We start from the raw sequence: 14,966 nt of genomic DNA, 5'->3' as shown, positions 1-14,966 counted from the left end.
TTGCTTTCTGTATTTTCAGTAATGTTGATTGGTTAGAATAGGTTGGGGGCATTCTAATTAAGGAGTCTTTTAATCCAGAGTTGGATTACAGAGTAATGAAGTGCAGCTTAATAGTAGTGAAAATGGAAGGCTCCAAGGAGATGGTGAAAGTGGAGACACGCTGTCCGAGTCCTTTATACCCAGTTATTTCTGTCATTTGAGCTTGGAGAATTAAAGCTGACATGCTAGGAGATGCTGCAGTGAAATGTCCAGAACAGAATGTTTATTTACGTCTGGGGCTAGGTACTTTTAGTTGCTAAATATCCACTTCTAAGATACTTCCTTACTTTAACAAAAAAAAAATCTTTGGGTATTTCTGGGTTGTGTGGTGAGGTTTCTTGGTGTGTACATACGTTTTATTAACCATCCTTATTGATAAAACCTTCAATATGTGTGCAAATATTGTATTAGTACACCTGAGACATTGCTTGCTCCTTTTATACATTCTGGGACTGGCAATCATTTTTCAGTAATGTACTCTTTTGACATTCTGGCTGTACTTACGGCATTTAATGAAGTGCCCTTTCATGCAAACATCGAGACACGTCTTTGTCACTCATCTGTACCTTTTTTTCTTCTTGTCTGCCAAAATCTGAAGCTAAGTGTATTGACTTGTCAGTCAAAAGGAAAATGCTGTTTCCATTAATACTGGACGGAATCATCTGTGGGCAACAGTATTGTGAGGTGCCGTGAGAAGTATGACCACACTGCTTTTCCTCTAACAAACTGCTGTAACCTATCATCTTTAAAGGGGTTAGAGAAGAATAAGAAGTGACCAGTATTAGTTGTCTTTTTTGACCCTGCTAATATATCAATATAATGCAGATGTTAGTATCCAACTGCAAAACACGAGTTTGAGAAGTGTTATACTACAGCAATTTTTCAATTGTATTCTGATATACTTCTGTACTCACCATCCTAGTTTTGTTAGCCCTGTATTGTGGTGCACATTCATAGTGGGAAAAACCTCCTGCAATCGTACTTGTGAAAGGGATTGATAAATGACTTAATGTAATAGTCCATCGTTGTTTTTCTTGTTACGTCTGTTTCCAATCTTTCATCCCCCTACAGCCTTAGACATTAATTGTTCCCGTTAAACCACTTAACAAAATTGTTTAGTGATTTGGCACAACATGGGATTTTACAGCATGAAATCCTTTTCTGGTTTCACATGCTGTGCATTATTCCGCCATCTAGTGGTTGGGTTCGGAATTGTCTGTTTCTTATTTTCCTTGTGTTTTTATTTTTTTATTTTTTCATTGTGGACGTCATCCAGCACCATTTGGTGGTAGCTGCGTCGTCCTCTGTGTGATGTCCCTGTGCATGGTAGCGTTCTTCAGATTATTATTTTTTCACCATTGGAGTCTGGAAGCAAAGGAGAAGCTCCGAAGAATTGTTGGAAAAATCTGAGAAACATTACAGAAAATACCAAATCGACAAATCGAAGCAACATACCCACATGAGAGAAGAGGACACTTCACTCACCCTTCCAATGGAGGTTCCTGCCGGACTCAACATGTGGTCGGAGAACTCGGCTAAGAAAATACCCCCTCTCAATTGTGCCCAAATAGTCATTGCAAGTTTGTGTAGCAAGATCCACACTGTAGTTTGCAACCTCTGCCTACCTAAAGATCATGGGGACAAGGCCTTTGAGGGCTTCACCACGTTCATGCCAAAAACCTCTCAAGGTATGCAGAAAACAGAGGCTGGAACATCACTCAACCATGACCAGAACCCAGAGACCACAGACATCGCTCAAGGACCTGAGTCTATACAGCAACAATGAGGAAAATGCCGAGGGAGTAGAGTCGGCCATTGAAGGCGAGATCCTCAAAGGAGATGCTGAAAGAAAGCAAACGATGAGGATGGTGAAGGAGGCCCCCCCAAAAAAGTTAGAAAAGGTAAGAAGACCGCCGAAGGGTTCAGAGGCTAAGACCCCAAGGAGAAAAACACACAAGGTAGCCTCGATGTCTAACAACAGGACGAGCAAAGTCCAGCCAATGAAGGTAAGACGCCAAAGACACCATAAGACACGTCGAGTTGCGAGGCTCCCCAAACAAAAAGGACTTCAGAGGAAGAGTCGCTGATTGCAAAGAAGAGAACATTCTCTGCGCTTGATGTAGAAAAGCCTCAAGTGGTGGGGGAAAAAAACAAAGGCTTGAAGCTGAAATTGTGGCCTTTCTTTATTGCAAGAAGGAGTTTGACGACGCATTAAAGGCATTCAGATTTCCAAGAAAAACCCCCATGGCTCTCAAAGCTGAGGAGGAGGCAGCATTAGAAGCCCTGGCGACACCAATACATCATGAGGAGTAGACCAAAGAGGAATTCTATGACCCCTGAAGGGTAAGAGACAACAGGAAGCTTGGAAGACGAGTGGAACAACCTCAACACAGAGATCCCAGAGGAAAATGTAGATACCTATACTTTGAGGCCATCGCCACCCAATGACATCACAGCCCAGGCAGAAGGGCAGTAGACATATGGTGTGCCACGAGGAGAAGAGAAAGGAGACACCTGCTCTCTCCTTGAGACCATGCCGCCATCCTGTAAGGGGGAACATATATTTACCAATATTACCCAGCATATTGAACCAAGGCAAAGAAACACTTTGAGAACCTGCTTCAGCCATGGCAGTTACCCCCCCTCCCCCCCCAACACACACACACACACACACACACACACACACACACACACACACACACACACACACACACACACACACACACACACACACACACACACACACACACACACACACACACACACACACACCCCCCCCCCCCCCCCCCCCCCGCCCAGTAGAGAAGCAATATAAACCCTCACCAAAAGATCCCAAGTACATTCAAGAAAACACGCATTCAAGGAAACACACCAGCTGGCTCTATCATTGTCATAACTGCTAGGAGGAGAAGCAATGTACACATCCCTCCAGAAAGGGAGTGCAAGTGATTTGACATAGTGTGGAGGAAAGTGGAAAGAGAGGCAGCAACACAATGGAGAATTTCTAATTCAAACACCCTCCTAAACAGGCCAGTAACAGACGACATTGAGGAACTCATAGGGAAACTCCCAGAGGAAGACAGAAAGAGAGCGGAGGCAATAATCCAAGAAGGCAAAAACATTGCCAACACTTGCCTGAAATCAGCCATAAACGCAGCCGACACTGTCAGCAGGCAGATATGCACAGGCACAACATTAAGGAGACACGCATGGCACAGAATATCAGGCTTCAAACAGGTAGTTCAATCTTCAATTATTGACAAACCCTTTACAGGGGAGGCACTATTCAGACAGGCGGTGGATGAGTGCTTGCAACAAATCAAGAAAGACAACTAAACAGCTAAGGCAAAGGGAGCCATGCAATACAGAGGTGCATTTTAGAGTGGTGGAAGCACAATTAAAGACCCACAGGCAGGGGGTCCTTCTCAGCAGGGCAGCAACAACAGTAAACCCTGAGAAGCTTACAACAGGCTACCCATTAAACCACTTTGCACCAATGGCAACACCCTGCAAGACAGCTCTTTTGGAAAAGGTAGAGGACAACAAACCACTAGAGGTGGAGGAACAAGTGACTTAACAACAGAATCAGGCACCCACCAAACACCAGTGGGAGGCAGAATAGCAAATTTCCCCTAGCAATGGGCAAAAATCACCACAGACAATTGGATTTTAAATGAGATATGTCACAGCTGCTGCATAGAACTCAACAAAAAAACACCACCAATCCAACTGGAGACAAAAAGGTATCAAAATGCAGAACTTGCACCACTTAGGAAAGAGGTCAAAGAACTCCTTCAAAAACAAGCAGTAGAAAGGGTAACAGTAAAGGAATTGGACAGAGGGAACTACTTACCATACTTCTTGGTTCCAAAATAAGACATCACCTTAAGACCAATTCTGGATCTCAGGTTCTTAAACAAATTCATCTGCACACACCATTTCAAGATGACAGCAGTACAAGAAGTAATTTAGGGGAGGGGATTATCTGGCAGCCATAGATCCGAAGGATGCATACCTACACATACCCATGAATCCAGCACACAAAAAGAACCTCAGATTCGTATTAGAAAAGGTACACTATCAGTTCAAGGTTCCACCATTCGGCATAAAGCTGTCACCAAGGGTCTTTACAAAATGCCTTGCAGTGATAGCAGCCTCCCTCAGGAGGAAAGGAATACACATATATCCATACCTAGATGACTGGCTGGCAAAGGCAAAGATGCCAAAGGGTCATTCAGACAGTGATCACACCCTTAGAAAGCCTAGGTTTTTCCTTAAACCACAAGAAGTTATCGCTTCTCGGCCTTTTGGCTAAGATCAAGTGTAGTATCTGTTCTTATCGGTTTCGTGTCTGATGCGTCCTCTATATGGGGACCATGTATTGGATTGATTTTTGGGGAAGGTGGGTGGAGTGGGAGCTTGCTCTGTCCACTCCGCGCATCGGCCTGGTGTTGCAGTGCCTCCAGGAGTGGTGCACTTAAAAAAAAAAAAAAAACACAAGAAGTTGTCTCCACTACAAGAACAAGAAAAGGTTTTCGTAAGAGCAAGACTGAATTCAGTTGAGGGTAGAGAGTTTTGTGGAACAAGCTCGCCTTTACCAGAGGGGGCAGTCTCTGACAGTGAGGACAGTCATGAAATGAATGGGCATGATGGCATAATGCATTCCTCTCATAACACATGCAAGACTGCACATGCACCCATTCTAGGAATGGTTATGCAACAACTGGCCACAGGCCTCCGGGATTTGAGAGGATCTCCTGGTTGTAACAGAAAAGATACAAGAGGAGGTACAATGGTGAACATCAAGGAACAAAACATTAGGGAGACCATTCAAGTCACCAACTGCTGCTGTGACCATCACAACAGATGCATCCCACATGAAAGGAACACATACATGCAACCTGAAGATACAAGGCCAATGGAACAACACAGAAGCAATAAACCACATCAACTTCCTGGAAATTAAAACAGTATTCCTAGCCCTGAAAGCCTTTCAGAGATGCATAACAGAAAAATCAAACTGATACAAACAGCCAATACCTGAGACAACAGGGTGGAACAAAGTCATTCACCATGAGCAAACTATCCCAGGAAATATGGCAGTGGGCGATTCCAAGAAGAATCAACTTACAGACGATCCACCTACCAGTGATTGAGGACAGAAAGGCAGACAAACTGAGCAGACAAGAAAGCAGTTCACATGAATGGGAACCGAAGCAGGAAACTCTGGAGAAAAACCTCTGAGCCTGGGGCATGCCTGCAATCGACCTGTTTGCAACAGTAGAGAACAAAAAATGCCAACTCTTTGCTTCCAGGATTCAGCACCATTAGTCAGGAGGAAATGCCCTGTCTCTAAACTGGTCAGGGAGTTCTGCTTACGCATTTCCACTGATTCCCCTAATCTCCAAGGTACTGGAGAAAGCCAGACAACCTGGGACAGACCTCATCCTAAAGGCCCCACAATGGGCCAGACAGACTTGGTACTCAGAACAACGAGAACTGTCCAGCGGACAAATGATCAGGGAGGAACGGGACCTTCTTACAATGCAAAAAGGACAGTTGTTTCATCCAGAGCAAGCAACACTTAATGTTGCAGCTTGGCGCCTGAATACATAGAGTTCGGACATCTAAATTTATCACCTAGAACTATGGTGATATTAAAGGAGGCAAGAAAGCCTACCGCAAGACAATGCTATGCAGCAAACTGGCAAAGGTATTATCTCTAGTGCATAAAAAACAAGACAATGGCAACAATAACAAAACAGTAAACTGTACTGGTATACCTCACCCATCTAACGGACAGTGGGATAAACTACTTATCACTTAAGGTGCATTTGACAGCTATTGTAACATATATCAGGGGCACTTCATGTAAAAGCTTCTTCAGTGCGCCAGCGATAAAAAGATTCCTAGTGTGTTAAAAGAGAATTGCACCTCCAAAGGAAGCACCAGCACCTATGTGAAGCCTAAACATAGTACTAGCACAGTTGATGGCAAAACCATTTGAACCCATACCCAGGGCAGAACGTCGAACCCTTACTTCCTACCCAAGGTAATGAGCAATTTTCATGTCAACCAAAGCATTCAATTACCAGTGTTCTTCAAACACCCATGCATACAAATGGAAAAAGCTCTGCATACCCTGGACATAAGAAGAACTTTATTATACTACTTGCAAGAAACTAAACAGTTTGGCAAAGGAAAACAATTGTTTGTCTCCTACGCAAAATCAACCAAGGATTCTTCGGTTTCAAAAGGAACAATTGCAAGATAAATTGTGGAAACGATACAAATATGCTACCCAACAACGGGGTAGACACTTCCTTCACGTCCAAAGGCTCATTCAAAAAGAAAGAAGGACGCAACTCTAGCATTCTTTGCAAATGTGTCCATAGACACAATCTGCTCAGCAGTGACTTGGGACTCCCCACAACCATTCTCGGAACATTACTTACTGTGTGGGTCCTATAGATGAACAAGGAAGCACAAGTGGGATAAAAAGTACTACAGCACCTGTTTGAAAGTTGTTTGTCATTTCATCTCAACCAACCCAAAGAAGGGTATACCGCTACATAATCTAATGCACAGCAAGTGAATCCAGAAAAAGCTTCATGTGCAAAACGAAATAGTCACTTAACAGTAGGAGTAGTTTTGCAGGCCCCCCCCCCCCCAAAAAAAAATGGAAAACAGAACAAATAGGTGAGAAAGGGAAAACATATAAAAGACGGACTGCAAGTAGCAAACAAGGGAAGAGAAGAAAAAAATGATCTGAAGATGGCCACCATTCAGAGGAACATCCAGGGCACTGTCTGACGTCACAGGGGATGGAACTAACACCAAATGGTGGTCGACAACTCCCACAAAAAAAGGAAAAGGAAAAAAGACAATTCTGGACCCAACAGCTAGATGGCGGAATAATGCACAGCATGTGAATCCAGAAAACTCTTCAAGCTGCAAAACTACTTCTAGTGGTAAGTAACCTTTTCGTTATGGGGTATTGCTGTGGTCAGTTACCATGGATGCAACCATGAACACATTAGTTTTTGACCCTTTGCTCTTGCTTGACCGCTGATGCTTTTGAATTATTCACACCAGTAAAACAGCTGCACCCCAAAGTTGAGGGATAAGGACCTTCAAGTAACTAATTTGTCTTCACAGTTGTAAATGCCTCCTCCTTCCTCTTACCTTCAGATTCCCATCTGCTGATATAACAATTTCACCTGTCACTTGGTTGTCAACAAGAAATTCCATTCATTTTGCCTGTCTGTCTACTTCTTTTTGCTCCTGTTCTGCCTTTCTTGCTTCCTTCTACAGAGAGCAGATGAAGAACCTTAATCTCTTGTTTTTCCTCAGCTGTTTAATTTCCTATTACTGAAGTGTTCACGCCTGTAATGTACATTTCTTCTCTGTTCTTCTTTGAATTGTTTAGTAACCACCAGAGAGTGTCGCCTCTGGTCTTAACACCAATATCTGGTTTGGTCACCACGTTGACTAGTTCTCCATTGGACCATTTCACATCACAAATCCAAGTCCATTCTTTTGATGATGACGTTTCTTCAGGTGCCTGTTTCGGAATTCAGAGCAGCATTGAAGCAACATCGGTGAGTGTATGTAATTTGTTAACAGACATTTAGTAGAAGCTACACTCGTCACTCTGAACACGACAGTCATTGAGTATTCTGCTTGGCAACTTTTAGGATTACAGGAATCATTAGGAAAAGGCCTGCTTTTGTCAAATATGTTATAGAGGGTTAAACAACATGCAAAATTCTATATGGTGGACTAAGTTATTAATTTTAAACTGAGTTTTCAAACTGCAACCTAGCAGGAAAACGACGGCTGCACTGATTGTAATTGTAATGGAATAATAATAAAGGATATAAGTTGAGGAAAGATTAGTTCTGTATTTTGACTCAAGCCCCTTTCCCAGAATAGTTTGTGTGCCTACAAGTACAGGCCAGATTAGTATACTTTTACCAGAATATATATGTATGTATTTATTTTAATATTTGGAAATCTAGGCGAATGTGGGATTCTCCCTGGACCTATGCAATATGTAAGCCCCTTCCTGCAAACTCCAGTCTGTTCTTTCTATTCTAGTGATCACCTTTCTCATTTTTCCTATTATATCACTAATGCCACAGGTTTTAAACTGAAATTATGTTTTTTGACAGCCAGAACGCTGAAGACTCTATTATATGGTGGATGAATGTTTTCAGCCTACTGGGCTGTGGCATTTCCTACACTTATTTAATAAGAAGCAGAAAGTGAAGGGTATTCCTAATAAGATGTCTGCTTGCCCTGTTAAACACTGCATCAAAGCAGAGCCTTCAGTGCATTCTAACCTGCAACACATTAAAGCATCTGGATCCACTGTGAGGTGCTTCCCAAGCCTAACACTAAGGGTAGCATAAACCTGTCCGAGCTCGTGTTATTAGAGCACATCCCAGGTGTCCCAAGCATCTTTATATTTGCCCTGAAGTGTACTCTCCTCCTCCCAACACCCTGAATTGCTCAGGCTTGCAGAAAACAAAAAAGCAGCTAGTGGTGAACACTAGTGGCTCTTCCTACACCTTTACTTACAGATGTCCTGTATAGGTATGTGAACTTAGTGGCATCTGCCTACATTTGTCACTTCCTATGAACTTGAAAAGATTATCTGGATGTTAATTAAACCTCTGCTTAAATTAGGAATTCAGAAAACACATTTAAGCCTCTATCTTTCATGAAAAGCTCCTCTCAAATTGTGAGTTCTTTAGACTAACATCTTGGCAGTCCTGTGGTAGCTGAATGTAGAAACAACCATGTGGGGAGGAAAATTTGCCCGCTTTGCATCCAACAGAAAAAGCAGAGTATATCACAATAAGATATGCCGAGGGATATTGAAAGTTAAACAAGCAGCTGCCAAATGATCACTGAAGTTATTTTAAAGGATTGGATGTCCTTTCAAGCTGCATAGAGAATACAGGTCAATTTCTTTGAAGTGAATGGTATACATTTGATTAGCAACTTAAGAGAGAAAATAAGAGAATACAATACCAGGAGTGTGGGTATAATTCAGATACATCTTTTGGCTCTATGCCCTTAGCTTTTGATATTTTAGACCAGTTTCCGAGGGTGGCCTTAGGAAGGTAGAAATAAAAATAAAAGAACCATTAAAACGTTTGTCAGACCCACCAAACATTAACCAACAGTGCAGAAATAGAAGATTGGAGGAAACAAGCTCCAAGAAACCTTTTTGGATAGAATTTTAGGGTCAGTTGTTTTTAATTTGTATATAGATATGTATGGCTGGGTGAGTGAAGCGAGGGGCAGTGGAATTCTAGTTTTGAAGTAAATGCGTTGTGATAAATTATCCATGTTCAATGAAATTCAAAATGTAATGTATAAATTAGAATTTCACATTGTGTCCAGTCAGGATATTTGTGTATTATTGGTAAATTGATTATGATGTAAAATGTTTGAGAATTTGTAGGTTTTCTTATAAATAATGTTTTGATTAAACATAAAATGAGACTATGCGTATTGTTGGACCATCTCTGCGGGTAACCAAAAGTTTAACATTGGAGAAATACATGTTGTATTGTGGGGTGGGGGGGGTTCTTTCTTGTATATCGGTGGAAAGGATTTGCCCCTTTAGTGTCTGTAATCCTGGCACACAATGAACTTATCCGTTGTGGCAGCCATCAATAATTAAGCCCTACTCTGCCAGGGTTTCAATACTTTTATTTGCATTTCATGATGTGTGTATCATCAGGGAAGTGAAGGGGTTAAGCAAGAGGCTAAAGATCCTAAAACTTGTAATCTCTTTAGGGGAGCGGGGATGGCAGAAGCGGTAGTGAGTACTCCAATAAACGTTCTTCAGCTGAGCTAAGATCTGTCCAGAGAGTATTTCTAGCTGCTCAGTATTGGCAAATTAATTTGCCTAGATCTGTAATGCCTTCTTTTGCTATTATCCACCTCCAGCGATTACCTGTGTTCTAGATAGCCTGCTTCATCATGTGTAGAGCCTAGAGCCACATATGGTATTAATTCTCCCCATTAGTGTCAGGTCTGGATTCTTTCCCATTCCTAATATTGTGGGTTCACTGCTGCTTAGCAGCAGCAACTGCTTCCAAAGCTGTTAACCTAGCTTTGTATGCCGGCACTACACACAGGTCCTTGCATTCTGGGAAGCACAGGTCCTTGCCTGCATGAATGACCACACTTGCACTTATCTTAATTTCCACCTGAATGCTATAAAGTGGAACATGCTTCTCAACAGGTGCATACTTGCTGCCGTGTCCTGATACACCTTAAAATGTTTGACTTATTTTCAGTGAACAACCCCCACCCCACCCCTCACCCCCACCCCCTTACCCCCACCCCACCCCCTCAATGCAGTTTTGGGGTCACAGAACTACTGAGGATAATTGTAGCTCCAGAAGTACCTCCAGAGTCCTTTGGCTTGCATGCAAAGTTAGAATGTACTGATCCTACTGAAGATAATTGATTTTATCAAAAGGAAGAAGGTTCTGGAGTTTTGTATGGGTTCCCTGACCAGGTGTGCTTCTGAACAGCCTTATACCAGTGCAAAAGTGAGACGTCCTACCCAGAGGCCCTTTCCCAGGTATGTGGAGGTCGCTCTTACTTGGCTACACAAATGATGCACTTAATCCCTGGCAAAGTGAAAGTGCTCAGTTGTATAAGCATCTTTCTTTGGGTACCCGAAAAATCTTGAAGCTGGTTCCCTGAAGTAAATGGTCTCAGGAATGTAAAGACAAACATGGGGGTTTATACAGATTATAGTCCGGCGTACATACTCCCTCTGTTGATATGTCAACCTGTACTGATAGATCTAAACCAATTAAGGGAGCAAAGAGAGATGAGAGGCATGTTACTGTATATATGAAAGTCATGTATTGAAAGGAGGAGCTACACTACGCCCGACATTCATACTGTGGACTTTTCCATTACACAGAACCCGGAATTCATATATGCAGTTACAGACTGTATTTGACGTGATATTTTGTGGTTCTGAAGAAGCAATTCACTTGCGAAACATGTTGGCAAATTCTGTTTTAAAGTAGGCAAAGAAAATAAAAGCTGTTGTGACCAGAACTTGATTAACATGCCCCTCTTTGGTAAATGTAGGTTCCTCTTATTGGATGGCATCAAGGTCTCCAGGAGAAAGCAGGAATCTCCTTAGTCTCCTTCTAGTGGCACCCCATACGTGCCTGTGGCCTCTCTTTTGTAGCTTAATTGTCTCAGGAGTGTAACCGTTCTTTGAGCCTATATTTCCAACTAGGGCCAGTGCTGAAGGCCTGTTGCACATGAAAGATAAACTACGGCTTCCTCCATGGGTGCTGGTGAGGAGACAGAGTCTAATTTATCTCCTCAGAGTAGAGCCCTGCTTCTCCTGCAGGTGGTCTCTGTCATGGTGTCACAGATTGTACAGGCATACCCATCTTGTGGCTCTGTATCTTGTGGTTGAGCCCAATTACTATGCTCTGCAGGTAGTAGTTGAGTAGGTATTGGCCCCATGGACAGCAAGCGGAGAGCTTGACTGCAATGAGCAGAGCAGGAGACCTGATTTCCACAGTTTTCAGGCGCTGTCCATTTCTTTCTGCACCATCCCTCATATACATGAAGCTCAAGACAGAATTTGTTCATAGCTTTTCAGGTCTGCCACCCACAGCAGTGTTGTTGAAAGAATGTCCCAACATCAAAAGTGGACCAGGCATCTCGCCACTATACGACCCTTCACATCCATACCACATCCAGTCATTCTAAATGTTAAAACAAAAAAAAACAAAAAAAGCAGGAAGGTCTGCAAGGTAGGATTGTAGAAAGAGGGAAAAGGGACACTCCCTTTCCAAACAGTGACCCTCCCAAAAGGATTGTTTTATATTAGGCCTAGACTACAGTCTTGAGTAGGAACCTTTCCCAGTTACCAGAAGAAATGCCATTGGCGGATTCGCAATAGCCATGTCCTTTGACATAAACCTCAGCTTCCCACCACCATCTTTCTTATCTCCTGTGGATGGAGAGCAAGAGGATTCTCCAGCAATGTACTCTGAAGGGGAAGCTTATTGGAATCCAAACATTATCTGACAGCCATACCTTTTCAAGTAGTAGGACCCAATCACAGAACATGGTCAAGGAAAATTACCATGGTAGTGTCTTAGTGGAATGGAGGGGACTCTCTTGGTCACATCTCTCTTGACTGCCTGGGAATTCTAGTATATATAGAGTTGGTAGGCATCCCTGTAACAGCCAAAATTTGGCATCCTACGTGCTAAACGTGACTGAAAAACCACCCTTAAACTTTACCTGATATGGTCTTGGTTTTGTCCCTTTCCTCTACCTTATTTTATGCCCACCCACACCTGGGAAATGCAGGAACATAGCATTGTAGCATATTTGCCAGTCACTCTTGCTTTTTTGCAAAATTGTAGTTACTATTGTGTGAATTAAAAATATTTTTGTTAAAACACCCTCACAGTCTTATGACATGTGTATTACAAGGAGGTATAGATATCGCCTATATCCCAACTCAGGGACCATATGTCCAATTAAAAGTGAACAGCTCTATTAGCTACCCAATTTCAATTAATTTTACTTTTCACTATCAAGTGATGCATGGTTGGTATACAATAAAAATGCATTGTAAGCCATGTCTCGCTTACTTGGCTTTGTGTATTAAATATTTTAAACCAAGCTATGAAATCTGTATTTCTCAATGACGTGAGTAGTTATGAAAAGTATTTGAAAACTACTTTTGTAATATACCACTGTACAGAAAGTTGCAGATCCAAGCCCTACCATCCGTTACTCACTTTTCCAACGTATATTCACTGTTATGTAAATTCACTTATTTTGTGTGTGGAAATTTCTAACAATCTACACAACTCTTTGCTAAATTTACCTAGGTTTAAGAAAAGCACAGCATTCTGCGTTCACTCATGTTTTTTTCAGCCATTTTCCTCAACTGAACTGCAAAAAAAAAAAAGAAAATATTGATCACTATTTACAAACGTTATAAATGGATGGTGAAAGTAAGGGATAACCCTTGCAATAAACACGCTGTTTCTTGAACTGTTTAGAAGGCACTGATTTTTTACTATTATGCTGCACACAAACTCTGTGCTCAGTACCTGCTGCGCTCCACCACTGATCTCAGAAGAGCAAAACACATCTCTGGGGCTAAGAAAAAGGAAATATTTAAAAGAAAGGAACAGTTATCAAGGTTGCTACAATGGAATAACTGCAATTTTGATGAGCCACATTGACCAGACTGCATTAGAAGGTCTACTGAGCCTCGTTTCACTTGAAAGGCACCACTCCAGTATATTGTTTGGTGTATAGCATTTCCATAGATCTACAAAAACAGGATCCAAAGTTAATTTTTCTGAAAACTTTGTATAGGAATGGCAAATAAGCAGAGTTGAATTAGTAGTAGTGCACAGTCTGCCATAGTCTCATCTGCCCTGGCCAGAACAAAGTGGAGGCGCCACGGACAATGTTTGTTACCATGGCCACGGATAAATCCATTTTAGTCATGAGGAACCAGAGAGCAACCATACGAGCAAATCACGTCACAAGTACTTTTGCAAGTAGTTTTGATTCACTGTTGATTAATTAAATGGGAAAATAGGAAGAATCATTTGCAGTCTTTTGGGGCTTAGGGCAACAGTTGTCCTTGCCCTATGCTAATTGTACAGCAGTGAGCCAGTCTCAGATATTCATTCAAGCAGGCTACAGAGCTGTGGGGCAAGCAATTTAGAATATCTTTTGTAAATCTTTAATGGGATGCCATTAGGACCCAGGGTTTTCCCCGAGGGCATGGCTGTTATTGCTTTCTGTAGCTCTTCCTCAATAATGGGGGAGTCGAGCATAAATCTTTGTCGACACAAACTGGGGCGCCAGCACATCATGGATGATTGGGTGGGCGCGCTCTGCAGCGTGAGTATGTCTTTCAGTGCAAAGTTTTGTAGTTTGAAGCAAAGGCTGCCGAAATACCTGTTGATGGGGCAGTCTCCAGCATGTTGACAATGCGCACCGATGGGACGCCCTCATTGACCTGGGCTTTATTGACAAGCCAATACAATAATTTGCCTGCCCTACCTCCCATGTCATTAACTCTACTCTATAAAGCCAACCTGCCTGCTCGGGCCGAGTCAAACAACTCAAGAGAGCAGGTGTTCATGATGCTCAGAGAGTTTCAAAGACTCTCTCTCAAGAGCCTCTACCTGACCCTCAAGCTCTGTTGTCTCTCTGAGTTTGTCTCTCATCTTACCCTTAATATACTACATTGTATCCCCAAGTACAACTGTCTTGAATGTCTTCCAGAGTGTTACAGGGGAGGTTACTGAATCATCATTGAAAGTGAAATATCTGTCAGTGTTGTTGTGGAGACGATCTGCAAAAGAGAGGTTTTTAAGCTGCCAGGGTTTGAGCTGCCAAATCGGGTGGAATCCACCCGGGGCTGTGCGCAGCATCAGTTGAATAGAGGGGTGTGATGGGATATCCCATGTTGCACGCTACTAAGTGTTGTCCACTACACATAGTCAGGTTGAAGGAGGAGCCATGTCGCAGAGAATAAGTGAATTGTCTGTCTGATAGATGCTGTATATGCTACAGATCAACCAAACCAGGTGTGTTAACCCACTGAGAAAGTTGTGCAGGCCACTCTAAAATGTATCAAATTCAGTCTGAATAAAACCAAGTGAGAGTAAAAGGAGGAGCACGAAAACCATGTTAAATAAGATTCCATTGATCTTGTACTTGAGATCTGGACATAGGGTTCAAAAGTTTTTAATGTAAAAAACCCCATGGAATCTAAGGTTTGAGATATACTCAGAATGCAGTTTTTTAACCAATAGCTTTGCATTAGTAGGCAGGCCCTCTGGATGAGTGAACATATTTTCCAAACCTAAGCTCTGAAA

At 42.3% G+C, this 14,966-nt stretch overlaps 1 protein-coding gene and 1 non-coding gene across 2 annotated transcripts in view; both read left to right on the top strand.

The window, feature by feature from the left end:
- Positions 1 to 14,966, top strand: part of PRR14L (proline rich 14 like) — a 317,487-nt gene that overhangs the window by 187,419 nt on the left and 115,102 nt on the right. Inside the window, exon 6 of the mRNA XM_069215089.1 lies at positions 7,469 to 7,640. Coding sequence (XP_069071190.1) covers positions 7,469 to 7,640 — 172 coding nt within the window. The remainder of the gene's footprint in view (positions 1 to 7,468; positions 7,641 to 14,966) is intronic.
- On the top strand, positions 4,331 to 4,521 carry LOC138266809 (U2 spliceosomal RNA). Its single transcript, XR_011199724.1, has one exon. It is a non-coding gene; the product is annotated as a U2 spliceosomal RNA (small nuclear RNA).

This window comes from Pleurodeles waltl, chromosome 11, assembly GCF_031143425.1.
Source record: "Pleurodeles waltl isolate 20211129_DDA chromosome 11, aPleWal1.hap1.20221129, whole genome shotgun sequence".
Taxonomy (NCBI): domain Eukaryota; kingdom Metazoa; phylum Chordata; class Amphibia; order Caudata; family Salamandridae; genus Pleurodeles; species Pleurodeles waltl.
Note: the sequence above shows the minus strand (reverse complement) of the source record. Positions and strands in the feature narration are given on the sequence as shown.